At 34.7% G+C, this 13,096-nt stretch overlaps 1 protein-coding gene across 1 annotated transcript; it reads left to right on the forward strand.

Annotated features, from left to right (window-relative positions):
• Positions 1 to 8,185: 8,185 nt before the first annotated feature.
• LOC121244076 (3-oxo-Delta(4,5)-steroid 5-beta-reductase-like) lies at positions 8,186 to 10,935 on the forward strand. The gene is made up of 2 exons (XM_041142118.1): positions 8,186 to 8,310; positions 9,590 to 10,935. The coding sequence occupies exons 1-2, from the start codon at positions 8,272 to 8,274 to the stop codon at positions 10,721 to 10,723; spliced, it is 1,173 nt and encodes a 390-aa protein (XP_040998052.1). The 5' UTR covers positions 8,186 to 8,271; the 3' UTR covers positions 10,724 to 10,935.
• The last annotated feature ends 2,161 nt before the right edge of the window (positions 10,936 to 13,096 follow it).

The following is a 13,096-nucleotide window of genomic DNA, read 5'->3' on the forward strand; positions in this document are numbered from 1 at the left end:
CATCAATGACCCAAACGGGTTCCAATGTCAATTGTACGACAAATGACACAACCACAATTGGTAGTTCTAAGCAAGTACTCAATCCACGTGTTGTGCGCTGGAAAGGCAGACCCTCATACCTGAGAAGAGCATCCAAGATGGAGAATGACATGCGGAAAGCTAAAGCAAAGAAAAAAAGCGCACTAGGGAATGGAAAACGTAAAGAGGTGCATATATTTAATACTTGGTTCTTATTTATATTTTATAAATGCAACTATAACTAATGTACCTTGTTATTTCTTACTTGATTAATAGCGCGATGGAGGAGATACACAAGTCGTAAGACAAACATGCAGGAATTTATTCCTTACTCTAGAGATCGATATGTCAAATGTTGGTGGCGTCCAGGTATATTGGGTTTTTTAATTTTTCACACCCTAATATTTGGCTATGATTTAACAAGTACTTCTGACCAGGCTGTTCCAGAAACCGCAGCTATTGACATCAATGAAACCCAAAACCAAGAAACAATGTTTCAAAGTCAAGAAAGTGTAAGTGCCTCCCAAGTGTTTTCGATATATTTAATTCTAAAGATCGACACAACATTAGTAATTGGGTTGTTTTGTTTCCAGCTACAATTTGGGTTGGATGGATCACAACCAGTGCACTTTGGGTTGGATGCATCATAAAGTTTCTTACAAAGGTTGGATATGCTTGCTTGAGTGTTTGTGATATTAATTGCACATTTGGGTTGGATGAACTTTGGTTTTAAATGATGTCATGTTAGGAAGATGAAAATATAAATTGTTGGTGGAAACCATATAGATTTTGTTAGGCTGACCGCATGAAGTTTGTTTATTGATGACCAGTAATTCTGCCCATGCTAGAACACTGAAAAATGTGGAAAACATCGTATTTTTATTGTTTCATGTCAAAACAAACACATCCTAAGATTTGTTTAGTTCAACTTTAATTCAAATTGATGTAAAATTTATGTCCCTTTAAATCCAAAAAAAAAGTATCAAAAGAGTTTATCGTTAGGAGATCATAAAATAGTGTTGGATTATATGCATGCGTTGAGTAGTGTGAAGGTTTCATCCTTCACTATTGTTCTAAACCTGTCAAGGGCCCTATGAAAAGCATAAAACAATTAGGACTGCTTCATTTTTCAGGAAGGTAAAAGCTTCCTTCCGAATTGGTCAAAGATACCATAGAATCAGTTAATAAGAATGTAGCACCTTGACCTAACTATCTAAGAGCATCCACATTCGGCAAAGAATATTTTTAACACATCATTGTTGGATCTTATAGAAATAATAGAAAACCACCTTTTTTTTTTTTTTAAGTATCAGAAAATTACTTTTATTCAAGGTTCTTCATCTGCTGATCTATCTTCCTTTGGTTATTGTTGGTGGAAATATTTCAGACATCTTTGGAAGTGCTCATAGAAAGCATTGTTTAAGGGGCTTGGACTGGTTTATTTAAAGGGCTGACTGAAGGAATAAATATTTCAAACATCTTTGGAAGAAACATGGAAACCATTGGTAGAGTGGCATACAATGAAAGTGGATCAACGGCAATTTGTTGGGAACTTATGTTACATTTTGATTCTCATTTGTAATGAGAAGGAATTCGTGTAATGCAATCAGTGTAATGCTTTGAGAAGAGGTAATTTCAAAATCTGTGTGATGCATGTATAATGCACCAATAACTGCCTGGCAGCTTAGAGAAGCCTAATGAAAATCAATCTATGGGGATCAATTAATTATTTTGTGAAAGGTAGATTTGATGTTTAACGGAATTTGTTTCTATTTAGATGCAATTTAATGCAACTTACCTATGTGTTGTGAAAGGCAGATTTAACGCTCCGATAACTGCATGTTTAATGCAATTTGCGTCTGTTCATATGCAATTTTGAAAGGCAATTTGTTTCTGTGTTGATCAATTTATGATATCATATCATGACCAGTCATATGCAAATTTTAAACTCCACAATTCAACTCAAAATCTAGACAAATAACATTCCTACAATTTTTCGGATAAATAAACTGCAAGAGCAATATCAGATAACATAAATACATCAAGTAACATTATCCACATGGACAAAGTTTTAAACAAACTAAGGAACAGATTTCAAGTGAGATTAAGATTACAAGTTAGTCACCAAATTTGGGCAGAAACTAAGAACTTAAAATATTTACATCAAGTACGGAGTCCAATACAACAGCCAAATAAAAATGCAAATGCCCAATAGACCCGAAGTAGTGTGCGTGAACGTGAGATTTCAGCTTCACGTACAACAAGCACCGACTCCTTCTTCCAAATCTCCTCATTTATATTGGATAGCAGCATCTCTCTCTTCTCGATGTCATCCGATCTCTTACGGGGCTCAATCTCCCTCTTCCAGACATCGTCGACTCTCTTCTCGAGTTCTCTCTCCTTCCTTAACACTTAATTTGTTCTTTCTCGAAGTTGGAACTCATTCACTTGATTACTATCTACCCACTTGAAAAACTTACAATATGGTAATCCCTAATCATTTCATACAAATATAAATATAGGAAATGTTAGATGTACAACATATTAATCATTAAATATTAAAAATGTATTATGTAAGGCACAGAGGTAGTCCCCTAAGAAGAGTCGTCCTGATTTTTTGTAGTATTTGAGAATTTCAGTGTGGCTTCCACATCACAGAAGCAGAATGGTATGCCCAAAGTGCTTCTGTGAAATCCCCTTCCCACAGAGCTATGGCACCCAACTAATCAAAAGACAAATTATTTATAGAACTTAGTTCATAACAATCAACAGAGAAACAAGCAAATGAATAATTATCTGCAGCAACTGTGATTCCACCGAATTATAAAAAAAAAAAAAAAAGAATTCAATTCCACCTCTACTGGGACATATAACTGAGCTGTTCAAAGACTATGATTCCACCTAACATATATCTGAGCTGTTTAAAGAATTGAAAAAAATTTAAGGTTAGCGAAGGGTTGTTTCAAAAAAATATGTGCGCCAAAAAGGAGAAAAAAATAGGACAACAGACATGGAACCTTACCGGGACAACCTATCTTCGTGCGTTGGGGTATGGAGTGTGTTTGAAGTTTTGAACTTAGGAAGGGTACGGGTTAGGTCGTGCGTGGGTTTCGGGTTAGGGTTAGGGTTAGGGTTTCAGAGCTCTGTGGGAAGGGAATTTCAAGCAACGGTGATGCAGGTCGTTCATTAGGATTTCGGGGCTATGGGAAGGGGATTTCGGGCTGTCACTGTGGCTTTCTCCAAAGGAGAAGACAAAGGGAAAAGGGGAAAGGAACCTTCTGAAAGGAGAAGCCGAAGGGAAACCATGAAGGGAGAAGACGAAGGGAGATATAGAGAGAGAGAGAGAGAGAGAGAGAGAGAAACAGAGAGGAAACCAGAGGGCAGCCTATGCGAAAGGAGAAGCCGAAGGGAGAAGACGGAGAAGTCGAAGGGAGAAGAGGGAGAGGGAGAAGTGAAAGCAGAGAGAAAAAGTCGAAGGGAGAAGAGGGAGAGAGAGAAGTGAAAGGCGGTTCAAAGTTAGTCGTGTTTGCAACGGTTTGAAACGAAGTCGTTTTGAATTTTTGCCACGTCGGATGGCGATGCCGCAATGGGGACGCAGGCGGTTGTATACAGAATTTTTAATATATAAATGAATATATGCTCTGGTCTTGGTAAGTTTACCAACACCTTTCTATACAATTCTTTCTATAGGGATATTGCAAGTTCATTAGTAGTTAAAAAAGAATATTTAAAAAATAAATATAAAAATATAAAAAAATTATTTAAATAATATATAAAAAAAAAATAGATAAGCTAATATATGGCACATGATCAAAGTCATTAGTTACAATAAGAAAAAAGTACGTCTAAATTAATCATTTTGCATTAAACAAAAAACATGTGATTATTGGGAGAAAAATGCAACTTTGATATCTAATTTTGACATCTCATTTTGACACCTTCTATATATATATATATATATTTACTTAATAATTAAGGAAGTAGTTATAAGTATATTGATATTTTTTTATATTTTTTAAAATGATAAAAAAATGTGAATAAAAAAATTAAAAAAATAAATTTGTGCTAGGCGGCACGCCCAGCAATCAATACTGGACGGCAACCTAGCACTACTCCAAAAAAAAAAAAAAATGCTACTTTAACATCTAATTTTTACACTTCATTTTGATGGCAAAGCCATTTTGCATTTGGAATGGTGAAGTCATTTCGCATTTGTACGCAAAATGAATAAACTATCCCTTTTGGTACGTGAGATAAGAAAGAAAAACACACGTACACGCATACGTACAGTTTCGAGATATCAATGCATTTGTGACAGAATCTTCAAATTTCTAAAGTCAATTTGAAAGGTAGATCGTAATTTAACTCTACATTAGTACGAGGCAAAATATTTTATTTATAAGTCGATCTGATAAAATAATAATAAAGTATTTATATAGTATAATTTTTAGATTTTTAAATTTAAGTCTTATAATTTAAATTTTATCATTTAAATAATGTAAATAATGTGTTTTATACACTAACTTAAAATTATAATAACTGTTGTTATGTAACAGTCAAGACCAATGAAAACTAAAACTATGAGGCATTAATGTATAGTTTTACCAATAAGATCTTAAACTAAGGGACAAATTATTATTTATTAAAATTAGGGCTAAAAGATACAGTGTTCTGTTTATATATGGGAGGAAAAAATATAATTACAACTTTTTCAATCTCAACACAAAATATAATAAATAATTCAATTTTTTTAAATATCAAAATAATAATAATATTAAAAAATAATATTCTAACAATATTTTATCATCTCAACTCAACTCAGTTCAACATCCAAACACAAACATAATGAGTTCAGATAAGATGAGTTGAAATGAAAGTTAAAAATTGAATAAAAAATTATTAGAATATTATTTTTTAATTATTTTGGAATTTCAAAAAATTGAATTATTTATTATATTTTTTTAAAAAATTTAAAAAAATTATAATATTTAGATTAAATAAGTTGAAACCATCATTCTATCCAAACAAAACCTAAGTAATTGTTAGCCGGATAAATACACGTGCAAAATAAAAAATGAACTTTTCCCAACACAAAACACGCATTTTAATATAATATTTGTTAATTGCAAAATTAATTCCCTAACTTTTACGTTTTTACGATTGGAAACTTCAACTTTTAACTTTTGTAAAATCAATACATTAATTTTAAGAAAACTCTCAATTTAGTGCCTCCATTAATTTTACTGTTAAACAACTAACGACGTGATTGACATGTGGCATCTAATATGCCATTTGTCAGTCTCTAATTGGCTGATTTGGATATTGATGCCTAATGTCCGCCAATCAATGATTGATATTCTCTACATTTAGAGGATTATCGTAGCAAAATGTAAAATAAAGGTCAAAATACAAAATCTATTGTAATGGTCTTTCGATCAACTTTCTTTATATTTTATAGAAAAATGTATTTTACATTAGCCATTGTGAATACTTTAAAGAAGCCACGGTTGGGTGGGAAAGGGTTAGGGGTTTTGAAAAAAATCTATTCATCATCCATTTTCTCACCATCCCATGATGCGGTATTAGATGATAGGTTTATAAGTAAAATATAACAAATAGTCTCTAATCATCTAATATCACATCATAAGTTTAGTACTTCATCACAAACCTCCTCACCAACTATATGCCAGTACTTTTGGAAGAAACAAACTCCAAAACCATCAAGCCCAGGTGACTTAAGAGGGCCCATTTGATGTACTGCATTCTTAATTTTACCCCTAGTGAAGTCTTTAGTTAGATTCTCATTCATCTCCCTAGTAACCCTTGAGTCCATAGACTTTAGACATACTCTAACCACTTCCCCTGAAGGTGTGCTCGATGATAGAACCTCTTCAAAGTGCAATCTGAAAACCCTTTCTATATCTCTTTGATCGTTCATAATCATCTCCTAGGGCCTTTAAACTTTTCAACTTCTTTTATTTTTCATCCCAAATTTTCTACTCATATGTATCCTCTACATTTTTTTTTTTTTTTGGCACTGATTGGGATCACTCACCTCTTCTTTCTTTTTTTCTCGGGCCCTTCTCTTCCATCTTCCCTTCATATTTTGTTCGCTCATATCACCACTTGTTAATCCCATCTCGCCACCCCTAGATACAACCATGAGTTATCCCACAGTTCCTTCATCCTCTTCAATCAGTATACCTTATTCAGGATCTACTCCCCTTTCTCCCTTTCATCCCTCCTTACCCCTTTCATTCTCGTGCTTCTTGCTCTCATCATCCTTTTTTTCTTTTCCCACCCTTCCCTCATCCCCCTTATCACTCCTCACTTCCACATCACCATGCTGCCACTCCCCACACCTATATTACTATCTTCCCTTCCCTTCGTACTCCCCATATAATATCTCCGATAACTCACATTAGCTCTCAACTAAGGACCAAATTGACTATCCCTCTCACCACCGTGATCATATTTCATACCTACTTCAACACATCCCTGCTCCCCATGAATAATGCATCCACACTTGAAGCACATCTTAGGTAACTTCTCATAGGTAAATGGTACCCACAATTTCTCCTCACCCGGCGTTATCGTTCTCCCTCTAACTATCGCTTTCCTATATCCATCTCAATTTTAACCCGCAAGTAATTTTCCCAACTAACATCATCCTCAAGGGCGTCAACTTCTAGAACCTTACCCAGTGAGCTTCCAATATGTACCCCCGTCTGGTATGTCATGCAAGCTAACGATAGATTGTGCATTTGCACCCACAATGATGCATAGTCAAAGTTTATGTGATTTGGTTGGGTCACACCATCAAATGGTTTCAATACAAACATTTGATTATCAAATAACCAATGGCAACCTTCCAAGACTCTAAATTTATCTCCCAAATTTGAGAAAGTGATAATAAAAGTATTCAGAAGAATTTCTGTGAAAGTATGAGATTTACTTACTTTCCAAGTTTTGACCATGGTTGATCGGACTACCTCATTTCCCTTCGCCCGATTCAAGCACGCCTTCCCAATCAGACTACATTCTCCATGTTCTTAATTTTCTCAGAGTTACACAACTTAATGTTAATGGCTGAGTGTTCTTCTTCGTTCAGACTCAACTTCTCCCAAATCCCTTCCAGATCCTCCATCCTCCTCTATTGCACCACTCACATGGTCAGCGACTTCACTACCCTCCAGCGTCGATGGGACTAGAATCTTCTCCTCCTTTTGCGCCTTTAGGACATTAGAGAAAGAGAAACTTGATGCACATTAATAAACAAATAAAAGGATGTAGTAAGCTAGTAACAATTAGCTAGTATTAATTATTAACAATCACCAGTATTAACTCAAGAGCTATGAGTATATCTAATTAATAATTATGTATAGTTTATAACTATTAACAATTGCTCTATTTATACAAATATACACCGTTAGAATTTATTCTAGTTATATACTACTACACTAGATAATAGATTGCTAGTATTACAATATATATATACCAACGATACGGAATCGATGTTGGAATTAAATTTTTAAATATTTTTTTAGCCCTATCTCTATCAATTTTTGTTTTAGTGGCTCTATACCCACCCAGTGCCCAATAAATTGAATGTTCAATCTCAAATTGTAACACGAAAGGACAACCTAAGCTACACTAAACATAGGCCTCGTTTGTTTTTAAGAAACATCTCATCTCATCTCATCTCATCTCACTTCATCATTACAACTTTTTCAAATCCCCACACAAAATAAAATAAACAATTCAACTTTTTCAAATCCCAAAACAAAAATAATATTAAAAAATATATTTTAACAATATTTTATTTAACTTTTTAATTTTAATCTCATCTCATCTCATCCCATCTCTAAAAACAAACGAGCCCTAAAACGTGCACTAAAGTCAATGATTTAAATAGCCTCAAAACAAAATTATTTTAATATCCCCAACAAGCAAAAGAAAAAAATTAAAGCAATGGCATCGTGGACATCTGTTTTAGAACGAGGATTGCTCAAGTGAATAATTAAGTAGTTTTAAAATATATTTTATATCAATAAATATAACAAAAAATAATAATTTTTAGATAATTAGCCAATAATTACTTCTTATATCTTATGCCATGGCTCGTGTCATATCATCGGCCAATAATTATTTTTAGTAACCAAATCCTCTCCTCTCTCCCATTGAATTTGCTTTTTCTTTAGGTATTCGATATCATCTCTCTTCTCTTCCCTCGTATCGATCTTCACCAAGAAAATGAGCTGGCGGTGGGCTGGAGATATTGGCGCTGCCAAGGTTAGATTTTTTTTTTTTTTTTTTTTTTTATTTTATGCGGAAGTAGGGTTCGAATCCAGATTTTCTTGAAAAATCGGATCATAAATTACCATCAAACTCTTGACCTGTCATATCATCTCTTTCTTTCTATGCTGTTCTTTTTAATCTTTGTTAGTTTGGTTCATGGGCGGCTCAATGCATACTCATGTGGCCTAAGGCAAGAAGTCAAAATGATATTATTTTTTAAAAACTTTAATGTAATATTTTAATAAATTCTTCAACTAAGTATAATATAAATAAAATAGACATTATGATTTTATTGTATGCAATTTTTTTTTGTTAAAGTTTCAAAATTAGAATACTTCTTTTCCAAATCATCATTATCTAAAGCTTGGAATTTTTAAGTTCCCAAATTTCTTACTCCATTCTCATTTAAGTATCTAAAATAACTACACTACCATTTTATGAGAGGTACCGTTTTTGGACATGTTGCTTTGATTTATTTAGAATTCATTGCAAAAAATTAAAAGAATATATGAGATGTGTTAATTCTAATACTAAACTTTTTTTAATATCTCTTTTGTGTAAATTTTATTTTTTAAAAAAGAATATAAATATCCGTTTTCAATGATTTTTAACAAAATAAGGGCTCTTTTCAATTTCCTTTTTGAATGAACCATTTAGGCAGGCGCCTCAATCGCCTTTGTCTTTGAGCAGCCTCTGAACTATTACTTTGGTTTTAAAATGAGTTAAGATACGGTCAGTTGTAATGAAAATTAAAAGATAAAAATTGAATAAAATATTATTATAATATTATTTTTTAATATTATTATTATTTAAAAATTTAAAAACTTCAATTATTTATTATAATTTGTATAGAAATTTGAAAAAATTATAATGATTAGATGAGTTGAAGAATTTTTTAATCCAAACCAGACTTTAGGATTTTTTGTATACATAGGTTGGGCTTTGTTTATTATATTTTTTGTAAAAACTTTATAAAAATTATAACCATAAGATGAGATGATATCATTCATACCGGCTCTCAATGCAAACCGAGCTTAAGGTGTGGTTTGGAGAGTCAGATGAGATGAGATTATTTTAAATAAAAGTTAAAAGTTAAATAAAATATTATTAAAATATTATTTTTAATATTATTATTATTTTGAAATTTAAAAAAATTTAATTAAGATTTGAAAAAATTTAATTATTTATTATATTTTATGTGAAAATTTAAAAAAATTGTAATGATGAGATGAGACGAAAATGTTGCCCAAGTTGTCGCTGATTCGTTTTGCAGAAGAAACTCAAGGAAGATGAGCAACCAAAGAGCTTCCAGAGTGTGGGGCTGGTGATTGGTGTGACTGGCATTGTGGGCAACAGCCTAGCTGAAATTCTCCCTCTCTCCGACACTCTAGGTGGACCATGGAAGGTCTACGGCCTGGCGCGCCGGCCGAGTCCCGAGTGGAACGCCAACCACCCGATTGAGTACATCCAGTGCGACGTCTCGGACCCAGAGGATACCCAAGCCAAGCTTTCTCCCTTGACCGATGTCACCCACATCTTCTATGTCACCTGGACCAGTCGACCGACCGAGGCCGAGAACTGCGAGGCCAACGGCGCCATGTTCCGCAACGTGCTCCTTACGGTGATTCCGAATGTGCCGAGTCTCCGCCACGTCTGCCTCCAGACCGGGATCAAGCAATACATGGGACCCTTCGAGGCCTACGGCAAGACTCAAGAGCACGATCCTCCTTTCACAGAGGATCTGCCCCGATTGGACACGCCGAATTTCTATCACACTCTCGAAGATATTCTATTTGAGGAGGCCGACAAAAAAGAGGGCTTGACTTGGTCCATTCACAGACCCAACCTCATATTCGGGTTCTCGCCGTATAGCTTGATGAACATCATCGGCATGTTATGTGTGTATGCCGCTATATGCAAGCAAGAGCGGCTTCCCTTGAAATTCCCTGGCACGAAAGCGGCATGGAACGGTTACTGGCTGGCTTCCGATGCGGATCTTATTGCTGAGCAACAGATATGGGCGTCAGTGGATCCGAATGCGAGGAACGAAGCATTTAACTGCAACAACGGGGATGTGTTCCGGTGGAAACACTTATGGAAAGTGTTGGCTGAGCAATTTGGGATTGATGATTATGGGTTGGACGAGGGTGAGAAAGTAGTAAGCCTGGTGGAGATGATGAAAGACAAGGATGCTGTCTGGGAGGACATTATAAGGGAAAATCAACTGCGACCTAGAAAGTTAGAGGAAGTTGGGATGTGGGTTTTGGTGGACCTTTTGTTGGGAGGGGAATCTCCGGTGGATTGTATGAACAAGAGCAAGGAGCATGGATTCTTGGGGTTCAGGAACTCCAAGAATTCCTTCATTTCCTGGATAGATAAGTTGAAGAGCTACAAGATTGTGCCTTGAGATCAAGTGAAGTCATAAATAGGCCAATGTTTCTAGAGTTGTCAGTTTCATCTTTGTTGCGAATTGAATGTTCTGCTACTCATGTTCTTTAATAATAAAAGCATGAACGAATACAGTATCTTATTGCATTTCATGGAGCAAGATTGATTAATAAGCTCCTAAGGTTATCCTTGAATGGCAAGTTTATTGATTAAGAAAATAATATATATATATATATATTTATATACGTCTAGGCCTGCACATTGGCCTGCCCAAGAACTATTTTGGCCCGACCCGACTTAGCCCGCAATCTTGTCCAGGGAAAAAAACTGTAAAAATTATCATTTTTTTTTTTGTATTCTTTTTGTTTTTTTTTTAAAGCTCTTCACTAGCCTTTGAAGGTTATCATTATATGAATATAACGCATTTTGAGTCACTTTCAAAAAAAATAATAATAATAGTTGAGAGTATTCAGATCTCACATAATATAACCAAGTCAGCATTAGTTAACAGTAACACTGCCTGGCAAGTGGGTTGTACTGTTTTTATACAAAGGAAACAAATTATGGAAAAAGCTAGGGACCCCGCAGGGGATCCCGCTGGGAGCTCCTGCTCCCTTTTTTTTTAACTTAGGAATTAAGAAAATATTATTTAATAATATTATGAATATTTTTCTTTTTTAAAAAATATTAAAAAAAATGATGTGATAAAGAAAAAAAAAAAAAAACCTTTGAATTTGGCCCAACAGGAGACCCGAGTGGTAGGTGTAGACCCACTCAACAAATTATTTGTTCTGTGCAAAAGTGAGAGCAAGAGGATTCAATGAAATATAACAATTTTTTCAATCATTACAATTTTTTTAATCATTACATTTAATTGTTACAAAATTTTTTCTAAATTTACACAATTTAAATTTACACACAAAATTTAATAAACAATTTAATTTTCTCAAATTCTAAGATATCGGTGTTAAGAACAATCATAGTCAACTTGTCATATTAGAAGAAGTGGCAGGAGTGACTGCATGATTACAGCTTTGTTTATGGTCTGCTGCATCTCCTTTGATTTTTCTTTCCTTTAGCTCTTTATTCTTTCCTTGTATAGAGTAATACGATCATTAAGTCTTCTTTCCTTGTATAGAGTATACAATTATTAAAGTTGAAATCATAAATATAATTGAATATATGCTCTGGTCTTGGTAAGTTTACCAACACCTTTCTATACAATTCTTTCTTGATATCAGAAGTTAATAGCTCACGCTCAATCAAGTTCATGTCCTGTTTTTTTTTTTCCATTATCAATGGCTTCCGCTAATCCTACCTCTCCATTGGTTTTCTCTCAACCGAACTTTTCTCAGTTGGTTTCGATGAAGATGGACAGTACCAATTATCTTAATTGGGTCTCACAGCTGCTACATGTTTTACGTAGCAATGATTTGCTCGAATTTGTAGATGGTTCTGAAATCTGTCTTGAGTAGTTTCTTTGTAACTCTGAGGGAAAGACTACTAAGAACATTAATCCCGAATATGTCTTGTGAAACAAGAAGGACCAGTTTGTCCTATGATGGTTGAATGTTACTCTAATAGATAAAGTCCTTCCTTCTATCTTGGGTTTCACTTCTGTAAAACTAGTGTGGGACTCTCTAGCCAAGCGATATGCTTCACACTCCCCTGCTTATGTGCAGCGCCTTAAGGGCCAATTGCAAACGCTGTAGCAAGGAAACAAGACATGCATCGATTATTTAGCTGCTACAAAATCACTTGCCGATCGGCTTGCAGTTGTTGGTAAGCCAGAAAGTGAGAATGATCTTCTCTCTTATGTGTTAAGTGGATTAAATTCAGCCTATAATCCTTTTGTCGCAACTATTTCATTTGCCTTAAGATATAGTCCAATAAGTTTTGATGACTTCCAATCTGAATTGTTGTCTTATGAGATAATGATTGACAATCAAGCTCATTTATCATCTATGGAGCAACCGTCCTTTGCCATGGTTGCTGGCAAAAATCGACGTGAGGGAGGACAATGGCATAGCAAACAAAATTTCCCTCCGAAAAACTCTTCAAGACAAGGTCCATCGAAGCCACAATTTTCCAAGGTCTATATGCAATCTGTCAAGGCACAATGAGGGTCTTCGAATTCGGTAGCCAATGGCAGTAGCAACTTTTATCCTCGCACTCTATGTCAGATTTGTGGAAAAACAAGCTATCAAGCCTTGGACTGCTATCATCGCATGGATTACAGTTATCAAGAACGCCATCCACCAACTCAACTTGCTACAATAGTTGCTCAAAGCAACAATGTTCTTGAAAAGTCCAATGTGTGGTATGCTGATTCGGGGGCAAACCAACATACTACTAATGAAGTTGCCAATCTGTCTTTGCAGGAAACTTACAC

Source organism: Juglans microcarpa x Juglans regia, chromosome 8S (assembly GCF_004785595.1).
Source record: "Juglans microcarpa x Juglans regia isolate MS1-56 chromosome 8S, Jm3101_v1.0, whole genome shotgun sequence".
NCBI lineage: Eukaryota > Viridiplantae > Streptophyta > Magnoliopsida > Fagales > Juglandaceae > Juglans > Juglans microcarpa x Juglans regia.